Source organism: Cajanus cajan, chromosome 4 (assembly GCF_000230855.2).
Source record: "Cajanus cajan strain Asha chromosome 4, NIPB_CcT2T_4, whole genome shotgun sequence".
Taxonomy (NCBI): Eukaryota; Viridiplantae; Streptophyta; class Magnoliopsida; order Fabales; family Fabaceae; genus Cajanus; species Cajanus cajan.
The window spans coordinates 55,743,432-55,766,959 of NC_138520.1; the positions used below are offsets into that span (position 1 = coordinate 55,743,432).

At 30.9% G+C, this 23,528-nt stretch overlaps 1 protein-coding gene and 1 non-coding gene across 2 annotated transcripts; both read left to right on the forward strand.

The window, feature by feature from the left end:
- Positions 1–4,885: 4,885 nt before the first annotated feature.
- Positions 4,886–5,120, forward strand: LOC114915793 (small nucleolar RNA U3). The gene has a single exon (XR_003803878.1). It is a non-coding gene; the product is annotated as a small nucleolar RNA U3 (small nucleolar RNA).
- A 14,380-nt stretch (positions 5,121–19,500) lies between these two features.
- LOC109802002 (F-box/kelch-repeat protein At3g23880) lies at positions 19,501–20,610 on the forward strand. The gene has a single exon (XM_020363190.1). It carries the CDS (start codon positions 19,501–19,503, stop codon positions 20,608–20,610), a length of 1,110 nt encoding a protein of 369 aa, XP_020218779.1.
- The last annotated feature ends 2,918 nt before the right edge of the window (positions 20,611–23,528 follow it).

Consider the following 23,528-nt stretch of genomic DNA (forward strand, 5'->3'; position numbering starts at 1 on the left):
TATATTAAATGTGAATTTTGTAAATCAAACTGTTAGATTGAAAGTTCATATTACTTTATATGTTTATACCAAATTTTTTGAACAACAACTTGAAGGTAATCAAAGTGTTCATATTTTAGTATATTTTGAAATGTATATATTACGTTAATTTTGTTTTACAAGAATGAAGTATCAAATCATCTTGAATTAATATAAAATTTTGTATATGTGATCTAAGAATAAAAAACTTTCAATCTAACTGTTGAATTTATAAAATTCACATTTAATATAAAGTTATTGAGTGGTGTAATAATTAGTAAAAGTTACATGATGTTATCATAATCCTTATCTTTTAAAATATTATTTTTATAAATTAAATTTTAACATTTTAAATAAATTATTAACCAACTTAATATATTTATTCATCTTAAATCTAAGATATAAAATTCAAAAAATGTATTTATCCTTGTTTTATTTTCTAATTATCAACCATTAATAAAATACTAGTTTAAAATCTTATATAATTATATCATAATATTTTCATATCAAATTTAAAACCAGATATTAGTTATACAAAAATATCAAGATCATATAGTAAATTATCAATAAGATTCTAGTTAAACAATTTAAAATAATTAATTTTTTAACTATATTGTTTGCAAATAATTTATTTCAAAGCTAATAATCAATTTTTTTCTATATTAATTATTAATAAAATTTAATAACTTTTAATTTAATAATTGGATCGATGAAATTCAACATACACCATGAGTTATTGAGCGGAGTAACTTTACTAAGAGTTACTTTGTAACTCATTTGATTCCTCCTCTCTCTCTCTGTATATATATATATATATATGAAGATAGATAGGCTAAGACATCACTATGTAGAAAAGAGATCCTAACTAGGTTAGTACCTCAATCCACACTAATCATTTGTAGCATATCAAAAAGACACTAAATGTAAGAAAAAGTAAAACAAGTACAAATGTTAGACCCTTCTCATCCTATGAGAATCTATAGTGTGAAAGATCACCCCTATCCCTAGAATAAGAAGTCATAATACAAGATGGAATAGAAGTCCACCAGTAAGACCCTGGGTGTCTAAGACCAAACCCAGCTAAACTAACAGCACAACCATTTCCCTCCTTATAAACATGAGAGAAACGTAATCTCATACTCCTAGCAAAAACCAACATGTTCATCCATTGCACATACAAACAACGGGGAACTAATGAAGGGGGAGAAAAGGCTTTAATTAATAACTAATAATGAATAAGACTCTATCTAAAGCAACATCAAACCATGATCCCGAGCAATCTGGACCGCTTGAATAACGACCAAAACTTTCGCTTCCAGAGCTGATCTGACCTTTACTGATTTGGCTAAGCAACCAACCAAATTAGCCATACTATCTCTAAAAATGATCCCACATGCAGCTAAAAAGGAATATTCAGAGAAAGCTCCATCCGTATTGCACTTGATCCAACCTGAAGAAGGAGGGATCCAACGTACCTCAATGAGATGTTCGACTCTTCTCCCCCTACAAGGCAACAAAAAATCTTTCAATAGTTTAAGTTCCTTTATGTTATTATTCATGTAAAAAGGAGCAAGAGAGCTACAAGAGTTAACTAAGGCTAAGATCCTGTTTTTCAAATAGTCAATTCTAAAAACACGGTTATTAAATTTCAACTGATTTCTACTATACAAAAGTTTAGCATTTGTAAAAGTAATAGCAGCTAAAATCACTAGCCTAGCTAGTTTACTCCATGGTTTATTTAAAATATCCAATATGTTTGTTGTGTTTAAAGTAAAATCACTAGCCAATCCCAAAAGAACACTCAAAGAATAAATGCGTAGTGGATTCATAGGCATTGTAGTAATGGGAATAGATAGATGTAATGATCACCCCGTTTTTTCTTAGTTGATCCTCAGAAGGGACTTTACCATGAAGTAGCCTCCAAAGGACAAAAGACTTGGAAGGAGGAATAAATTTATTTCAAATTATTTTAGCCTAGTTAAGCTTAGGCTTGGAATGCCTAATAAAGGATAAAGCATCTTTGAAAGTCGTTTCCCCATTAGAAGAGTGATTCCATTGTATAGAGTCTTCCGATCCACAAAAAAGGATAATTATGTTAGCGATCTGGTTACCAATCCTGTCTTGAATAGGAGTGGGAAGATGCCAAGATCCATTTTTTAGGAAGCAACTGACTGGGGATTTAAACTTGGAGTGTACAAAGGCATCAATATTCATTATGTCAACAATAGGCATAAAAAGCCACCTATCTGTCCAAAAATTGACCTTTTTACCATTTCCAATGATCCAGGAGGAATGAGTTTTAACAGTTGAGTACATATCTCTTATACTAGCCCAGATTGTGGATGTCAAGTATTGTGCCACAGTTCCATTTTTCTTAACAACTCTATTGCCTAAAACAGAGGCCCAATCCGTGTTCCCTTTGAAAAAATTCCAACAAAGTTTTAACATATACACATTGTTGATCTCAATAAGAGATCTAATTCCAAGCCCACCTTCCTCTACATCCGAAAAAACCTTATGTCAAGGGACAGTGTTAGGATTAGAATGAAGAATGGATTCGGTCCATATAAAATTTCTAAACCAAAACTCAATCAATTTCAACAACGATATAGGCCACTTATAAACTTGAAAACTATGAATTAACATGCTTTGAAGGACAGATCTAACTAATAGCACACAACCCATATAAGAAAGTAGGTTCCTTTTCCATGTTGCTAATTTGCTTTTAATCCTATCAACAATAGGAAGAAGAAAAGATGATTTTGGTTTGCCCTTAAAGATTGGCACCCCCAAATATATATATATATATATATTTAAAATTTTATTGATGATCTTTTTTAATATATGATTGTCAATTTCCGTCAAAAAATTCTTACATTTTCGACAAATATAAATTTTTCGAAAATATTTCATCAATAATATAACTTTTTCGACGAATTTTTTTTCCATTGGAAATATAAATTTTCTGACAGATTTGTACCCATAAGAAATTATCCGTCTGTAACATAACTTTTCCTACGATTGTTTTTCCATCAAAAATATAAATTTTCTGACAGATTTGTATCCGTCATAAATTATCCGTCAGTAATTTACATTTTTCTTGTAGTGGTTGAACATATTCCTACCTTAAACTTAATATATGCTTTCAAACATTAAAAAAAAACATATTTGATAAGCACTTGGATATTCTTTACATGATATAAATGCTATTATGGTGAGTGTTTGTGTGCAAAATGGCATAGTGAGCTAGACTAGGGCATCATTCAAAAAAGGAAAGTCAAGCAACATACATATTTGTCAATGTCTAAAGTAATGATTTCATACTTTTTATTCTCTACACCTTCCTTTTTCATGCCTATGCATTTATGAAGACTTAAAGTTTTGAACAAGTATGAAGAACAACTATATTTGTGAAGATCAAAACTCACACTTCAAACAATCAAATGTCAAAGGCTTTTACCAACAGATACATATTTGAAGCATATAAATATAAGAAGACTTGAAGAGAAGAATCACTACAAAAAAAAGTCAATTTAGCCACCGAAATTAGCGACCAATTTTTTTTCGTCGCTAATAGCGACATAATTAGCGACCGAATATGATTTGGTTGCAAATTTTATTTAGCGACCAATTTAGCGACCAAATTTTTTAGTGGCAAATAACCGGTCGCTAAATCGGTTGCTAAAATAATAATTGTTGATTAAAATAGCGACGAAACGGGTTTCGGTCGCTAAAAAAATAAAAATATTATTATTTATAATAATTTTAGCGACCAAATTAAAATCGGTTGCTAAAAAATAAAAAAAATATTATTATTTATCATAATTTTAGCGACCAAATTAAAATCGGTCACTAAAAAAATAAAAAATATTATTATTTATAATAATTTTAGCGACCAAATTAAAATCGGTCGCTAAAAAAATAAAAAAATATTATTATTTATAAAAATTTTAGCGACTTATAAATTAAAATCGGTCGCTAAAGAAATAAATATTATTATTTATAATAATTTTAGCGACCAAATTAAAATCGGTCGCTAAAAAATAAAACAAATATTATTATTTATAATAATTTTTGAGACCAAATTAAAATCGGTCGCTAAAAAAATAAAATATTATTATTTATAATAATTTTAGCGACCAAATTAAAATCTGTAGCTAAAAAAATAAAAAAAATATTATTATTTATAATAATTTTAGCGATCAAATTAAAATCGGTCGCTAAAGAAATAAAAAAAATTATTATTTATAATAATTTTAGCGACCAAATTAAAATCGTTTGCTAAAAAAATAAAATATTATTATTTATAATAATTTTAGTGACGAAATTAAAATCGATCGCCAAAAAAATAAAAAAAAATATTATTATTTATAATAATTTTAGCGATCAAATTAAAATGGGTCGCTAAAAAAATAAAAGTATTATTATTTATAAGAATTTTAGTGACCAAATTAAAATCGGTCGCTAAAAAAATAAAAAAAAAATTATTATTTATAATAATTTTTGTAACAGCCCAAGAACCCGCATGTAGATATTGTCCGCTTTGGCCGCAGCCCTCACGGATTTGTTTCTGGCAATGGCACGCATGCCACCCCAAAACGCGTCTACACAAGGAAGGTGTCCACACCCATATATATGGCATGCTTCGTTCTCCTTCCTAACCGATGTGGGACTATATCCACCCCCCCTCAAGGGAGTCCAGCGCCCTCGCTGGCACACCGGCCCGGGAACCGGCTCTGATACCAATGTAACAGCCCAAGCAACCCGCATGTAGATATTGTCCGCTTTGGCCCACGGCCCTCACGGATTTGTTTCTGGCGATGGCACGCATGCCACCCCAAAACGCGTCTACACAAGGAAGGTGTCCACACCCATATATATGGCATGCTTCGCTCTCCTTCCTAACCGATGTGGGTCGTACCTCTGTATCCTTGAGATCTAAGGAGACAGGAACCTACGTCTGGTTGATGAGCCACGACCGTGTGATCAGAGCGTGATTAACTGTCTGATGTGTTCCTCTAGGGGGAGCTTCATCTGCGACTGTAGAGGATCGTTCTTGGTCCAGTGGTGGCCGAGATGGTCACACGGTTGTCTGACAGACCCAAATATTTACAATTTTAGCGACCAAATTAAAATCAGTCACTAAATGTAAAATTTTTAAAAAATTTAGAAATATATTTCTTTTAAATGAAAGAAAATATAAAAATATACAATATTATTTTTATAATGATAAAAATATTAATGATAAGAAATAAAAATCAATACCTTCCCAATAAAATTAATTGTTTTTAAAATAATACAAATTATTTAATTTAAAATAGATAATGAATATATCATAATGTATTAAAAAATGAGAAACATAATGCTATAAAATAGAATCTTTTTTAATTGAATCTTTTTTTAAAAAATAGACTAATTTAAATAATAATTTATCTAGAAAATTTATTTATTTTTCTCTTGAGAAATTTATTTCTCTTTTACCATGCTTAATATTTTATTACATTATTAGATAATATGAAAATACATAATTTATTGTGCTTTCCAATTTTGTTAAGATAAATAAACTTCTTTTCATAAATCTTATTTTATTTTCATTATTATTTTCAAAATTGACTTAAACATCTAGTTCAATTGATATAAATACGTTAGTTTCATTAAATTAAAAATAATTGGCTTATAAAAGGATTAATAAACATTTATCAAACAAATCTAAAATTGATAAAAAATAATTAATGTTCCATTAGTTTAATAAATAAAAATTATAATATAATATATATATATATATATATAAATATATACACCAATTACACATGAGATCAATTACTTAAAATACGTTATACCATCTATCTTCGATTATGCTCGTACTACTTTGGGGTAGATTTCGCTTCTTTGAGGAGACATGATTCTATTATTATATATGAATATGATCCCACCATGGGAAACTGATTCAACAACAACCATATTTTGAAATATTTTTATTTTGTTTCATGATAAATTAATTTTTAATATAAATTTTTTTATTTAAAATATATCTAATTATACATATATATTTTAAAATTATATTAATTAAATATGTATATAATAGTTTATCTTAAAAATAAATTCATTTAGATATTATAAAATATTTTATTTTAAATATCAATTAAATAATACCTTGCTACTTATAATTTATTTAAATATTTATAAATGAATATTACATTAACTCCATTGATTATTTTAATCCTTGTCTTTAATTTTATTATATATAAAAATTATTTACCTAATATATTTTGAAATTATTTTCATGAATCTTATTTTATTTCAATTGTTATTTTAAAAGTTAGGCTTAATCATTCAATTCAATTGATATAATCGTGCTAGTTTCATTGTTTAAAAATAATTGACTTATACAAAAATTAGTAAGAATTTGTGAAACAATTATAAAATGAAATATTTTTTTAGTAATTTAAAAAAATTATTATCCTTTGATTTTAATTTACTCATAGATGTTCATAGTATTTAACTTATGATATATACATCTCCTTTTTATTACAATTACACCTGCTTTGTTTTAAAAGGCTAAAATTATTGACAGTAGAGCTCGAATCCACACACATACTTACGTGGAGAAAATCTTAAGTCTTCCCCCTTAACTAATTGGCCAAACCACTCGCTGGTTCTTTTTGATCAGTTTTTAATACATCACAATGCGTTTCCTTGCTTTTTTCTCTATCAAATAGAATACGTGACTGTCTTAACAGAGTTTTTTTTATTCGCACGTTTATTTTAAAGTTTCATGTTGAAATAAAATTCCAACTCAAATTAACATATTTTATAACTAATATATGGTTTTAAACTTGATATGAAAATATTATGATATAACTTGATAAGATTTTAAATTAGTATTTTATTAATGGTTGATAATTAGAAAATAAAACAAGGATAAATACATTTTTTGAATTTTATATCTTAGATTTAAGATGAATAAATATATTAAGTTAATTAATAATTTATTTAAAATGTTAAAATTTAATTTATAAAAATAATCTTTTAAAAGAGAAGTTTTATAATAACACAGGTGTAACTTTTACTAAGTATTACATCGCTCAATAACTTTATATTAAATGTGAATTTTATAAATTTAACCATTAGATTGAATGTTTTTTACTCTTAGATCATATATACAAAATTTTATATGAATTCAAGATGATTGGATACTTCATTCTTGTAAAATAAATTTGACGTAACATATACATTTCAAAATATATTAAAATATGGACACTTTGATTACCTTCAAGTTGTTGTTCAATTTTAACAAAACTTGATATAAACATATAAAGTGATATGAACTTTTAATTTAACGGTTGGATTTACAAAATTCACATTTAATAAAAAATTGAACAATGTAATACTTAGTAAAAGTTATACCAGTGTTATTATAACCCTTCTCATTTTAAAATATAAAAATTATTATTTAAATTTTTAAATTTATAATAGATAATTTAAATTATATCATAATATTAATTTTAAATAGAAATAAATAGATTGTTAATTATAAAAGTAAGTATATATAAATAAAGATTAATTAAATATAATATAATTATTATTATTGGTAATATAATTATTAAATATATTATTATATTTTTATAACGGTTCTGATACACCGAAATGAGAGGGATCCAAAGAAAGTATAAGTATGAGATTGTATATTTGAGGATGACTTAAATGAATTAATTTGTACTACCTATATTGACAATATGCATATGTCTTTCTGTAGCTTATCTCATAAGAACTCCACAGTTAAGCGTGTTTGACTTGGAGTAATATAGGGATGGGTGACCTTTTGGGAAGTTTCCCAAAAATTGTGTAATTAAGGACAAAACATGCTGGAAAGTGAAGTATTGTGAAATAGAATCCTTGAGAGGCCAAATATGAGTATTTTGTAGCGACCGAATCTGCAACGTCTATAAAATTTAATAAAATAAAAAATAAATCTTTAGTGACCAATTTAGCGACCGATTTATTTGGTCACTAATTTGGTCCCCATACACATCAACGACCAAAATTATTGCAACCATTTTGCGACCGAAATTTTCGGTCGCTAAACAGCAACCAAAATTTTCGGTCGCCAAATAGCGATCGAAAATTTTTTGTTCACTATATAGCTTTGCGAGTAGGGTTTTTGCGACTACTTAAATTCGGTCGCTAAGGAAAATAGCGACTGATTTTAGCAATTTAGCGACCGATTTTGGTGGTCGCTAAATCCAATTTTTTTTGTAGTGATAACTTTTATAAATATTGTATAAATGCTTACTTTTAGTTGTACCAAAACCTTGATAAAATTTCTGAGTCTAAGTCTTATAATCATCGTGTAGTGGACAATCAATTAAGAAGTGTCCAAGTTATTAAACCTTGTCTTAGCAAGCTAGCTTCTTTAAGAGTACAAAACATATAAACCCTCTTTGAGTTATTTCATAAACACTCAAACCCTTTTACATTTGTAAGCCTGAAGAGGCTAGTTAAAAAACATTGGAACAATTGGTTGCGTCTATAAGCCCGAAGTGACATAGAGAATATTTGCTCTAAAAAGTTTTCAAGTTAGTGGAACACTTTGAGTTTAAAGGTAACTAGTCCCAACTTAAGTTGAGTGAACCAATATAAAAAATACATGTTTTATCCTTATCATTTTCTCCTTCATATTTACTAGACAAAAAGATTTTACAAATTGTTGTAATTAGAGAAAAATCTTCCTAATTGGAGAAAATATTTGTAGAATCTTCTATTTATTTTTCAGCATATTTTTTCCTTATTTTCTTATTTTGGAAGATTAGATTGTTACAAATACGTGTAATGAGAATGTAATATGCATGAACAATAATAATAAAATCATTCTCTTTTTCAAGTTGGTATTAGAGCTCCCGATCTTCGAAGCTCCATTTTCGTTGTAATAGTAGCCACCGCCACCGCTGTTCGGTCACTATAGTTGCCGTTATAGCCGTTGGGGTCGTTGATAGGACAGAAAGGTGCGCCCGACTCTAGTGAACACAACATCAGAAGTCGCTTCGGGAAAGACACCACCACACGCCACCACCGTTACCGGCGTGTATAGCCCACGCACCTAGCTTCGGCGAGACCCACTCGCGGTCGTCGTCACAAAACGAGTCATCGGAGCCTCCTCAGTTCATTCCATAGGTCGGTGATGTCCCATTTGGCCTATATTCGAGTAGATATGAGTTTTGAGTTTTTCTCCTTTTTTCGGTGTAGCCCACACGTCGTCGTCGTTGTGGACAGGGTCACCAGAGACACCTGATTGCATTCTAAAGGATGTCTGAGGTAAAAATTATTCCTTTGGGTCCTAATGATCTTCCAAATGTGGTGGGTCCCTATCGGTTGGATGGTCGAAATTTCTTACAATGAAGTCAGTACATTCGAAGGATTCTCAAGGGATGTTCAATACTAGACAACATAGATGGTGGAGGGCAGGACCAGATGACTCTAATTTTCCAATTTGGGACAATTAAGATTCACTAATTATGACTTGGATGTGGCATTCCAGGATTTCTGAGATAAGTCAAAATTATATGTTTTATTCTTCTGTTAAAGAGATATGAGATGATTTACAAAATACTTTTTCATTAAAAAAGGATTTTGTTGCATGCTATGACATTGAAAGCATGGTTAATACAAAACATGGCTTTCTTTTCGTATTAGAATATCACAGAATCTTGAATGTACTTTGGATTGAATTAGATCAGTACCAAATAATAAAGATGTGTAAAATAGATGCTGCCACATATTTTGAAGCCGTAGAAAGAGGAAGAATCTTTAAATTTCTCCATGGTCTAAATCACGAGTACGACCCAATTAGGGTAGAAATCTTAGGAAGAGAAAAATTACCATCCCTATCAGAAGTATTCTTTATGGTAAGAGGAGAAGAAAATCGAAGAGTTATCATGCTTGATGGGGGGATCTCCAACACAAGCTCTGCCATGACAACTGGAAAAAGGGTCCACAAGGGAGCAAATATAAGAGGAAAGTCATTTGAAAAAGGTAATCGTGGAGACTATTGTTCATACTGTAGAAGACCTGGACATACCAAGGAAACATGCTTCAAAATCCATGGAAGAAATAATGTTCTTGAGCACATGGTAAACAACAAAGGGTCTGCTAAAAAATGGGCAAATCATACTACCTCAAAACAAGAAGCCACCAATCATTCCAGTACTTCACCACCACCAGATCTTGATATGAAAGCTTAAAGGAGGAACTCAAGCGCTTGAAAGCAATGGTTGAATCAATAAGTAAGCCCTTTGGATCATGTAATTTATCCATGAAAGGTAAGATTTCTCATAATATTGTTGGTCTTATGTCTCAAGGTATTTGGTTTCTTGATTCGGGAGCAACTGATCATATGACACCTTTTCGTGTGATCTTCGACTAATATGTCAAAAGGAATAGAGAACAAATTATTACAGTTGCGAATAGTCAGGGTGTACCTATATGTGACTCTAGGAATATAATTTTGGAATCATCTATTGTATTAAAGGATCTTTTACATGTTCCACAACTAGCCAACAGTCTTATCTCTGTGCAAAAACTCACAAAGGATTTAAATTGTTCAGTAGCATTTTTTTCAACTTATTGTGTTTTTCAGGACCTTGCCACGGGGAAGACGATTTTAACTTCTAAGGAGCAGAGTGGGTTGTATCTGTTGGAACCTGATGACCAAAGCAAAACAAAAATCTTAAGTCAACAAGCTACATCTAAGATGTGGGAAAATTCCCAAATATGGCTACATCATAAAAGGCTTGGACATCCTTCATTCAACCTTATCAAATCCTTATTTCCTCATTTGTTTATTAGGGAGTCTTTTGAGTCTTTTAATTGTGATATTTGTCCATTGTCAAAATACCATCGTGCATCTTATCCTATTTGTGACACCCTTACTACCCCAACACATATATAATATAATTTAATTAAGAAGAATAAACTTTCAAAGGGTTCGTAAAAGGGTTCATATAAAACTTCAAAACTGTTCTTTCTTCAATATAAGAAAATGACTGAAAAATAAAACTTGAAAGGTAAAATTTAAGAGTTTACAATTTTAAAATCATTTATTACAATACCAAATCCATATAAATATTCTGTCCTAGAAATCCTCTGCCCCGATGTCACATTATCAGAGCATTCCCATAATTTAACTGTTGACATTTTAGATGCCACTCGTAGCCGGATCTTCTTCACCTAAAATATCCACAGTTTATACGGTGAGAAAAGAAAATATCTATATGCAAAGTACATACAAACACATCACAATATAATCTCATCATAATTCATTATTTAATAATATATATATATATATATATATATATATATATATATATATATATCAATCATTCATCATCCTCACATCTCAATTCACATTTAACATATCTCATTTCACATACATATCTCAATCCATCATAATCCACACCAATTATACAATTTACAACATCATTTCCATATTCATAATTCATGTCAATCTTACAATTAACAATATCATTTCCACATCCATAATTCACACCAATCTTACAATTAACACAATGCCAAGACCTCGCCACATCTGACACAAGTGATACAGGTTAATTGCCTCCCACACCAAACCAGGGTCACGCCCTCCCTGTAGCATCACTTACCCAGGGGCCGTGCCATCCCTAGTCATTAAGGAGTACGCTCGTCCCTGAAGCATCACCTACCCAGGGTTTGTATCATCCCTGATCATCCGGGAGTACGCTCGTCCCTGAAACATCAACTACCAGGGTTCGTATCATCCTTGATCCTTTAGTGTGAGGAACCACAATCAAATTACAATCCATACAGTCTCTTGCAATTAACCCTATGCCAGGGCTGCCATAATCGACATAAGTGGTGTGTGTTAACTGTCTTACTCATCCCACACCATGTTAGGGTCACGCCCTCCCTGTAGCACCACTTACCCAGGGGCCGTGCCATCCCTAGTCACTGATGTGAGGCACCACAATCACAATCATAATCACATTCATACAACATCTCATCTCATAATTCAAATTCACATCACGTACACAATTCCACCTCACATACATAACAGATAAGCCCAACAAAATAAGGGTTTACACACCCCTCAAGTAATTCACATCAAGATCATTCATTCTTATCAATCAATACAATAATAACATTCATAAATTAAATATTATAAACAATGGAATTATCAATTTCATATAACTTTAACATAAACAATAAAACCCCCAATTCTTTCAAAACTTAACTCACAGACACTTTTCTACAGTTTCGTTCTCCCTCTCAGATCATCATTTTTACAAATTAAATATATATTTCTAATCCTCAACACATACAGAATCCAATGGTATCATTAATTCCTCAAACAGAAATATTTCAATTTTTCCAAAACCTAGCCTACAGGCACTTTTCTATAATTTCGTTCTCTCTCCCCGAGCATCATTTTTACAAATAAATCATATATTCATAATCTTAAATTCATACATAATCAAATAATGCCAATAATTTTTCAAACAGAAATAATTATAAAATTACTCATAATCCTAAGGGCTCTTATTCTACCCAATTCCCTCATGTAACTCCACATATAAATAATCCCCTTTTCCCCCGTACCTGGATAAACAGCAGTTGAAACTACAACAGGGATCTCTTGGTCTCCTCCTCTAAGTGCCCCATGGTCTTCAGAGAGAAGAAGAGGGGAAGAAAAAAAAGAACAGAAGAGAATAGGAAGAGAAAATGAGAGATGTGAGAAAATGAGAGGTAAGGCCTCCTATTTATAGGAATCTGCCTCAGCTAATCCGGAACGGCCCGTTCCAAAAGTGGAACGGCCGTTCTGGACCCTCCAGAACCAAGCAAAAATCTCAACTAGAACGGCCCGTTCCAAAACCAAAACGGCCTGGCCAAAACCCAGCAGAACGGCCCGTTCTACCTTCAGAACGGCCCGTTCTCCAAACTAGAACGACCCGTTCTCAACTACGTTTTTTAGGCAAATTCTTTATTCCGGAACGGCTCGTTTCACTTTCGAAACGGCCCGTTCCAGGCAACGAATTGGGCCCACGGCCCAGTAAAAATTTGGGCTGTTACACTATTAGTAATAAAAAGAGTACTTTTCCATTTGATTTAATTCACTCTGATGTCTGGGGACCTGGCGTAGAATCTATTTCTGGAGGCAAATGGTTCGTTACCTTTATTGACGATTGTACTCGTGTCACGTGGACATACCTTATGAAAAATGAATAAGAAGTTTTCCAAATCTTTGTTAATTTTTTTTGTCTTGGCCAAAATCAATTTGGAAAAAATATCAAACGAATCAGGTCTGATAATGGTAATGAATATATGAATCATGAATTTCTCAATTTTTTGTCTCATAATGGAATTGTTCATGAACTAAGATATGTAAACACCCGTCAACAAAATGGGTTAATTTGTAGAAAGAAAGAATCGTCATCTTCTTGAAGTAACTAAAGCTCTTCTTTTTCAAAGGTTTGTTCCAAAAAATTACTAGGGAGAAGCTGTGTTAACTACCACGTATCTCATCAACAGGTTATCCACCCGTATCTTATATGGCATTAGTCCTATAGAGTATCTATTGTCTTTTGTTCCCTCATCCCCTTTAGTATCGAGTCTACCTAGTCGAGTCTTTGGATGTACTATTTTTGTTCATTCTCATCATCCTAATCATAGTAAATTAGACCCCAAAGCTCTTAAATGTGTCTTTAATTATTGGGTGTCCTTCTAATAAAAAAGGGTACAAATGTATCATTCTCAGATTCGTCATTTATTTTAACCATGGATGTCACCTTCCATGAAACACAATCCTTTTATGTCAGTCCACCACTTTAGGGGAGAAAGCACTTGAAGTGGAGGAGCTCTCCTTCTTATCATTACCATATTCATCTCTTCTTGCCATTGATGCCACATAAATTCTTACCTCAATCCAAGGGGCTATGAAAATTGAACATTGGACTCAAGCCATGAAAAAAGAGATGAATGCATTAGAAAGAAATTCAACTTGGGAGATTGTTGATAAGACAAAAGACAAGAAGGCAGTAGGGTGTAGATGGATATTCACCGTCAAACATAAGGTAGATGGGACAATAGAAAGATATAAAGCTAGATTGGTGGAAAAGGGCTACACCCAAACTTATGGGATTAACTATGAGGAGACATTTGCTCTAGTGGCAAAGATAAGTACAGTTCAAGTTGTTCTCGCTTTGGCTGCTCATTTTGGGACTTACACCAATTGGATGTGAAGAATGTCTTTCTTCATGGAGATTTGGAAGAGGAAGTGTACATGAAGATTCACCCAGGTTTTGAAGAGATAAATGTAAGAAACAAGGTATGTCTCCTAAAGAAAGCATTATATGGTCTTAAGAAATCCCCTAGAGCATGGTTTGGAAGATTTACAAAAGCAATTAGGATACAAACAAAGCCAAGGAGATCATACTCTATTCATAAAACACTTTTCTACAGGTAAACTCACTCTACTGCTTGTCTATGTGGATGATATTATTATTACAAGAGACGATGAAACATAAAAATTGGCATTAAAAGAAAAATTAGTAGCCCAATTTGAACTGAAAGACCTAGGAAAACTCAAGTATTTTCTTGGAATAGAGGTTGCTTACTCCAAGAACGAAATTTTCATCTCCCAAAGAAAATATGTACTTGATCTCCTTAAAGAAACAGGAAAGCTAGGATGTAGAATCTCAATAGTTCCTATAGAACAAAATCATAGAATTGGAATTGAAGAAAGTATACTCTTGTAGAGAAGGCCCAATATCAAAGATTGGTAGGAAAATTGATTTATCTATCACACACAAGACCAGATATTGCTTATGCAGTTAATGTAGTGAGTCAGTTTATGCATGTCCCAAGAGAGAGACACATGCAAGTAGTTGACAAAATTCTCCAGTACTTGAAGTCAAGTCCAAGAAAGGGGCTATTGTTTAAAAGGGAAGACATGTTGACTATGAAAATATATACTGATGCTGACTATGTAGGTTCTATCATTGACAGAAAATCTACTTCTAGGTATTGTATGTTTCTTAGAGATGGTCTGGTAACGTAGAGGAGCAAAAAGCAAGATAGAGTATCTTATTCTAGGGTAGAAACTGAATTTCGAACCCTTGCTCAAGGAATGTGTGAAGGACTATGGATGAAAATCATTTTGGATGACCTTAAGGTCAAGGTGGATAACCTCGTGCAATTGTATTATGGCAATAAGTCTGCCATGAGCATTGCCCATAATCCAGTACAACGTGATAGGACCAAACACATTGAGATTGACAAACACTTCATCAAAAATAATCTAGACATAGGCTTTGTGATTACAACTCATGTTCCTATAGAACTTCAGATAATAGATATTTTTACAAAAGGGCTCCCTCAAGGTAGATTTTAAGATCTTGTAGGCAAGTTGGGAATGGTTGATATCCATTTGCCAACTTGAGGGTGAGTGTTGTTATTAGAGAAAAATCTTCCTAATTAGAAAAAATATTTGTAGAATCTTCTATTTATTTTTCAGCATATTTTTTTCCTTATTTCCTTAGTTTGGAAGATTAGATTATTACAAATAGGTATAACGAAAATGTAATATACATGAATGATAATAATAAAATCATTCTCTTTTTCAAGTCAAAATTTTATTATTCATTTGAAAAAAAGTTTTAAAACCTACACATAAACACATTCAAATCCCCTTCTATGTGTTTCTTTAACATTTAGTGTTACACTCAACCTCACAAATTCTTAGATCCTAAGTATTTGAATCATGTCTACAAATTGGAGAAAGCATCGTATGGTGTTAAACAAGTCACAAAGTTTTGGTATGAGATGTTAAGTAAATTCTTACTTGATTTGAGTTTTAAAAAGGGTAAAGTTGATAAAAACATTATTTATTAAGAAAACCAATACATATATTATGCTTGTGCAAATATATGATGCTGATATTATATTTGGTACTACTAACAATTCCTTGTGTAAGGAATTTGCTACTTTAATGCAGGGGGTTTGAAATGCCAATGATGGAAAGCTCACATTCCTCCTTGGACTTTAAGTGCAAAAATTAAAATAAGGAACCTTTGTGATCAATAATTGTTTTGGTTATAAGGATCAATATTGATTGAAAATATTTTTAGTGGATATGGTTACAATGTTTTAAAAGATCCCTATATTGGGTGAAAAAGTTTTGAAACAAATTAATTCACCCTTTCTTGATTTAGTCATCTATTTTAACACCCAAAACCTTAACAATTATGTCCCCTATTCCATTCCTTAGCTTACTAGGATTTGGCTTCTCATGAAGAATGTTATGTCAACATATACATCTACACCTATAGTACTTAACAAGAGTACTTACTCATATCATAAGTACTTCTAGGTAGAGGTTCCTTTATTCTTAAGTTCTCTTAGTACAAGTATTGGTGTGAACCTTATTTGATCAAAATTCTGACATCCCAAATCATGAAGTTCTTTGGATATTCTTTTTGCGAAAATAAAGGAACTAAAAATGAAATATGAATGGAGGTAAGAAATAGAAGAATAACGTCACAATCCCTCTAAAGATTGATAAGTTGAGGAAGATTCATTACTTTGAATTAGGAAATTCAAGGATAAAAGTTAAAAGTAGTTCCTAAAAACCTAGAGAGAGACAAATCCTCTCAATTGAAAAAAAATTATCCAAATTTTCATTAATTCATTCTCTGCTAAAATCTTACAAAAGATTCATATTTATAACCTTAGATAGGCAACGAGACATAAATTTTCACTAAGACTCCACTTAGAAATAAATTCCCACGAATACTTTCCACTAGAATTGACTCCCCACTATCCCACTAATTATCATTTAGGAAACCTAAAAGTACTAAAATCTTTCATAAACAATCTAAAAAGACATATGAGTTATTTGAATAAAAGGAAATACAAAAATCACATTTATAATTAAAAAAATGGGCTTAAGCAACTATTTAACCCAAAAACTAATTAAACTCTAACCCATCAATGCTTCTTCTTGATCATGTGCATTTGAACTTGTCATGTTATCTTCAAATTGGACTCAAGTCTTCATCAATATGGAAAAATAAAACTATATGATATATCTTCATGGACCTTGTTATGCAAATGAATCTATCTTCTTTATTCCTCAAATTCTATCAAGTGTAGCCTTTGGTAGATTCCATCAATTACCTTTCTAAGGTCTTTGCCTTACATGACAAAGTTATTTATGGCATCAATATCTGTGAGTGCTAGTAATTTTTAAGGTCTATTCATCTCATTGCAAAGATATCTTTGGTCTAATTTTTGACACCAATACAACCACAATATCTTAGTCTCACCAAAAAGAGATTCATATATAATATTATATATGATAGAGCTCCAAGTATCATAATATTTATAAAGAAATAATATAATAACAAAAAAATTAAAATACAGACACATTATTAGAATACCTATTTTATGATTAAATATCATATAATTATTCTAGAAAATTATTTTAATACTTGATTTTAATTAAACTATATAATCAAATTAAAATTATATTATTTTAATTTTTATTCGTAAAACTAAATATACATATTAAGGCTAAAACCCTAATTTGGTCCCTTATAATATTAAAAAATTATAATTTGATTCTACTTTAACTTTTGGTTTTAATTTAGTCCCAATTTATTTAAAATATTTTAATGTGAGAATTCTGTCCAAATTTCACAAACAACGTTAAAGGTTCGTGAGAATCACGCCCGTGATTCCAAATCACGGTTGTGATTCTTACGCTTGCTATTAAATCACACGTCGTAGTGGCCAGGTGCGACCATGCCGCACTACGCCACCTCGTTTCCACCATCCCTCGCCTCGCTAGGCCCGGCAAGGTCAACACCGAGGTTGAATCGCTCGCAGCAGAGCTCAAGTCTGACCAGGTATCCACGCTCATCGACCGTCATGACGTTCTGGGAAGGGAGACGCCTCTCCACCTCGTAGTGCATCTCAGGATTTAGGGTTTTCTGTCGAGATTCTCATGTGCGTTGGCGCAGGTTGGAGCTTCTAGAATGACAATGGGTGGAGCGCGCTCTAAGAAGTCGTGTGCACGAGGCGAGGAGAGGAATAGGTCGATGATAACTGGGCGGAGGGAGGTGTATGAAAAGGTGGAGGTGAACGTGCGGTGATTTTCGACGTCGGTGGTCAATAGAGAATGAAGAACGATATTTAACACCACGCGTGAGAATCACGGTTGTGATTTGGAATCACGACCGTGACTCTCACAAACCTTTAACACCGTTTGTAAAATTTGGACGGAAGTCCCACATTGAAGTATTTTAAATAAATTAGGACTAAATTGAAACCAAAAATTAAAGTAAGACTAAATTGAATTTTTTTAATATTATAAGAGACCAAATTAGAGTTTTAACATACATATTAGCCATTGTCTAAACTTTATTAAGTTACACAAATCAACTTCTAATCTTTAAACCATATTATATTAGAGGGAAAATAAAAATTAGTCATTTATTTTAAAATTTAATTTAACTGATTAGTTTGATTAAAATTCTTTATTAACTATATGTTACATTAACACATTTTTTAATTTCAACTATCATGACTTTTTTGGAAAAAAAAAATAGATTAGCGTAAGATACGATCACATTTAAGATTAAAGTCAACTACTAATTTCTTTTAAAAAATTTAGTAAGATAAAAAATAGTATACCTTATTAAAAAATTTTGAAACTTTTCCTAAAGGGCCAAGATTTTGAAATTTACACTGTGATGGTTGTCTTATAAAAAGAATATATATATATATATATAATACTGAATCTTCAAATATATAAATATTTCAGGTAAAATTTAAAAATACATATATATATATATATATATATAATTGGACAAATAATTAGAATTATACTTATTTAGTATTTTTATTTTTCTAATAAAAAATTAATATTTGTCTATATATGTGTATTTGCGTGCGTGTGAAATCAGGCATATTTGAAATCAAATGTTTCTCTGGTCAAAGAGTCATCGCATGGATAAGGACGGTTCACGATTTAGAAGTTCACAAGCACTCTTAAAAATTGAATTTTCAAATATATTTTAATATAGGTAAAAAATAAAAAGAGATTTAATTTTCAGATTTATAAATATTTAGGTATATATATATATATGTGTATATATGAGTCAAAAATGAATTTTAAGTTATATAACTAATTCAGGTTAAAAGATAAAAAAAAATATTTTTTAAAAGAAAAAATATTAAAGACTATAGTGATTTCATTTAATAAATTAAATTCTCAAATACGAATATAATATGTCTATATTTATTTACTTATAAACACTTTTTAAGAAATATATTTATTTGTATTTGTATTAGAGAGGAAGTAATATTTTATATATGACCCTTCAGTACAGTGATGTTATAACAGTAGATCTGCTCGTACCAAAATCATGCAACTAAAGGCAGAAGCACAACAACATGGGGTCAAAGAAGCAATTTGTGAGTGAGGAAATTGTAACAGAAATCTTGTCATGGGCTCCTGCGAAATCTCTTTTACGCTTCAGAGCAGTGTGCAAATCATGGAACATGTTAATATCAAATCCTTCTTTCGTCAAATTGCACCTCCACAGGTCTGCCACTAATGACGACTTGACTCGTCTCCAAATAATACCAAAATCTCAGTTCCATGACTTGCATGACCACAACTCTAGAGATGTTTGTCAGCACGTTATGTGTGTCAAGCACTCTGTCGTAGGTTCCTGCAATGGGTTGGTTTGTGTGGTTCTTGAGAATATTGAACAATGTGGGGTCTATTTGTGGAACATTGCAATGAGGTTAAGATCTCAAAAGTCACCACCTATTTCCTTTGGTGAGGGTTTTGAGCTTGAATCTATTAGATTCGGGTTTGGCCATGATAATTTAAGTGACACTTACAAGGTGGTAGCATTGCTTTTGGGTGTTGATAGTTTGGAGGACACACTAGAAGTGGTGGCAAAAGTTTATAGCACAGGTGATAGTTGCTGGAGAGACCTTGAAAGTTTTCCAAATCTTAATTATATAGAGCATGGTATAGATGATGGAGTGTATGTAAAAGGAACTCTTAATTGGATTGGGATGGTTCATTACTTTACTTATGAGGAGGTTGTTATTGAAGCTGATTTGGTAATTGTGTCGCTTGATCTAGGAAAGGAGACATGCAGGCCACTGTTTTTGCCTGATGGTCTTGGCCCTACTAAGCCAACTCTTGGTGTTTTGAGGGACACCCTTTGTGTTTGGCACGATTGCAACACTCATTTTATCATATGGCAAATGAAAGAATTTCGAGATAACATGTCTTGGATTCAGTTAGTGAATGTTAGTTATTTCAATCTTCAAATTGATCCTACGCCAATTCATTCAATGATACCATTGCACATGTCTAAAAATGAAGATGTCTTGATACTGTCATCTGTTCGTGGCCTTGAATGGGTAGCAATTCTGTATAACCCGAGGAATCATAGATTGAGGCGTTTTCCAATTCCCAATCACAGAAATATGGTCCATTTCGAACCCAAGGTTTTCACAGAAAGCTTGGTTATTCCTTGTTGAAATCAAGTTCCAATATGTTATTTACTATTCTACTTATCTGAATTCATGTTGCAATTTGTTTTAAAAGTTTGCTATTTTATGCAAGACGGCCAATAAATGTTGTAGATGTTTTGGTTGCTTTCATAATGCTAAATTTTTGGTGACTTCCTATAATTAATGGTTGATCCATTGATTGAGTGAAAAAGATTTAGATTTTAAATACATTATAAACTTGAAGATGATTTTCCAAATTTCTGAAGAGCAGATTTATTTTTCCCAACATAATCTATTATATGTATTGTCAAATACAGAAGTTTTCAATCAAAACACCCATTTACTCCAAAACTATACCATAATGGAAAGGAAAGCTTTAAACGTACGTGAGGGATTTCAGATTCCATTTGAATTGTAGATGATTCCTATTTCTCAAAGGCATATTTTAAGTTTGTAAACAAGTGTACGAAGAAAAAGTAATTAAAGTTAACAAATAAAAAATTACCAAAATAAAAGAGTTAACGAATCATATAGAACTGGTTAATTATTTCTTGTTATGTGATTTAATTATTGATCACGTATTTCTCTTCTAAAACAATTCAAAGAACATCCATAAAGTAAATTCCCGAAATCATATATATTATAGCTAGTGGTTTTGCTAGTGGAGGGTGTCTTGCTAGGTCACGATGATCCGTTATGGATTTATGCTTTTATGGCAAACAAGGAGTTTCACATGTTGTTAGTAGATAATATTGGAAGCTCGACAGGCATCATGTTTTATGACTTATTTGAGAAGCTGAAGATTCCTTGAACCGATGGTTTTCCCTCATATGACGAGGATTTGATTTGGTTTTCAGCTGTAATGTACTTCAAGTTTTTTTATAAAATAAAATAATAAATGAAGTTTTTAACTAATAAAATACGTTTTTATAAAATAATTATAAGAGTTCTATTAACATGAGAAGACCTTTTGAAAAATATTAGCAAGAATTAAAGTTAATAATCTAATCTTAGGGTTTCTAAATCAAGAATTAAAAGAACTAAAATGAACAAATTTTTGTAAGCTAAAAACAACCAAGTCAAAGTTTGAATTGTGATTAGAGTTTTAAAGTTTTATGAACAAAAGTTTTTGAAGTACTCGATTGCAAAAATATTGTAATCGATTACACAAGAACTTGATTTTCTCACAAGTCTAAAATGTTCTTATGTAATTGATTAAATAGACAAAGTAATTGATTGCATGACTTTTTAGAAAATCAAATCACTCTAATGCAACTAATTATATTGCAATTTAATTGATTACATAAGAAAGTTGGTGTTTTATGACATAAGTTATATATATGTCACTGATCAAAAGTTTTCAAAAATGAGTCAAGTTTTTAACTATTTGACCAAGTTACATATACAATTGATTACAAAATATTTTGTAATCGATTACATAAGTTCATGAAATTGCAAAAAGTTCTACTTTTTGAAAAATTCTGATTGTAACTATGATCAATATAATCGATTACATCATTAATTCAATTAATTAGATCAAAATTATATATATTTTTTTTATAAACTCAAACACCTGACATTTTCATAATGAGTTCAAATACCTTCAATGCATGTGAGTGTTCTTGGAGAGAAAAATATGTTTTCATCTTGAGACTACACGAAAGAAAAACATGTGAGAGTCAAGTTTTGAAAAGAGAGAATTCATCATGGAAATGGTTTGAAGCTTTCATAAACCAAGAAAAAGTTCTTTAATGTTAATAAATGTGTAAGATCAAAGAGAAGCTTCACTTCTCAAGGTAGTTCGTTCTTTGTATTTCTTTTAAGGAATCAAGTAGATGTTTTAGATTTAGGGTCTTGAATTCCATGTGAAGAGAGTGTATCTCAAGATAGGTTTTTCTGAGTCTATAGGTTAGGAAAGGGTTCCCAAATCAGACATTAAGTTAAGGGTTTTTGTAGGAATTAAGGAAATGCCTATGATTTAGGCGTGATCAACTTACTTGGTCTATAATTATATTTTTTCTTATAGTGGATGACTTGTAATGTTGGCTGAATATAGAAGACTAGGCATAGCTTTTGAGAAAAGTGAGCCAAATAGACACTACAAGAAAAATGACGATTTTGCGATGGTTATATAACTTACATTGCGACGGTTAGAACTGCCGCAAAGATAACATTGCGACGGTTTGGGAACCGTCGCAGAATTGTCCATCACCAGGCAATTTTGCGACGGTTATCAGAACCGTTGCACAAACCATCGCATCAACTGTCTCTATATTAACATTGCGACCCTTTCATCAACTGTTGCACCAACTGCCTCTAAATTAATATTACGACTCTTTTTTTACTTGTCGAAAATTATAATTTTTTTTAATTTTAATAAATTTATTAATGTAACAATCCTCATATTTGGCTTCTCAAGGGTTCTATTTCAAAATATTTCACTATTTAGCGTGTTTTATCCTTACTTGTGCAATTTCTGGGAAACTTCCCAGAAGGTCACCCATCCCTGTACTACTCCAGGTCAAGCACGCTTAACTATGAAGTTCTGATGAGTAGGCTACCGAAATGTATATATATGTTGTCAGTATAATTTATACAAATTAATTCATTTAAGTTATCCTCAAATATACAATCTCATATTTGTAATATAATAATAATATATAATAATTTTATATTATGAATAATAATAATAATAGTAATAATAATAATAATATATTTAGTTATTCTTTATTTATATGTATTTACTTTTATAATTAACATCTACTTATTTCTATTTAAAATTATAACTTAAATTATTTAATTTTATAATTTATAATGATAATATAATTTATAAAATTATAAATATTTATTTATTACATACTTATAAATTAAATTTTAATATTTTAAATAATTATTAATTAATTTAATATATTTATTTACCTTAAATCAAACATATAAAATTCAAA

What these genes read in the sequence shown, in the direction of transcription:
- LOC109802002 (XM_020363190.1), top strand. Translation starts at nt 19,501, where the DNA reads ATGGGGTCAAAGAAGCAATTTGTGAGTGAGGAAATTGTAACAGAAATC.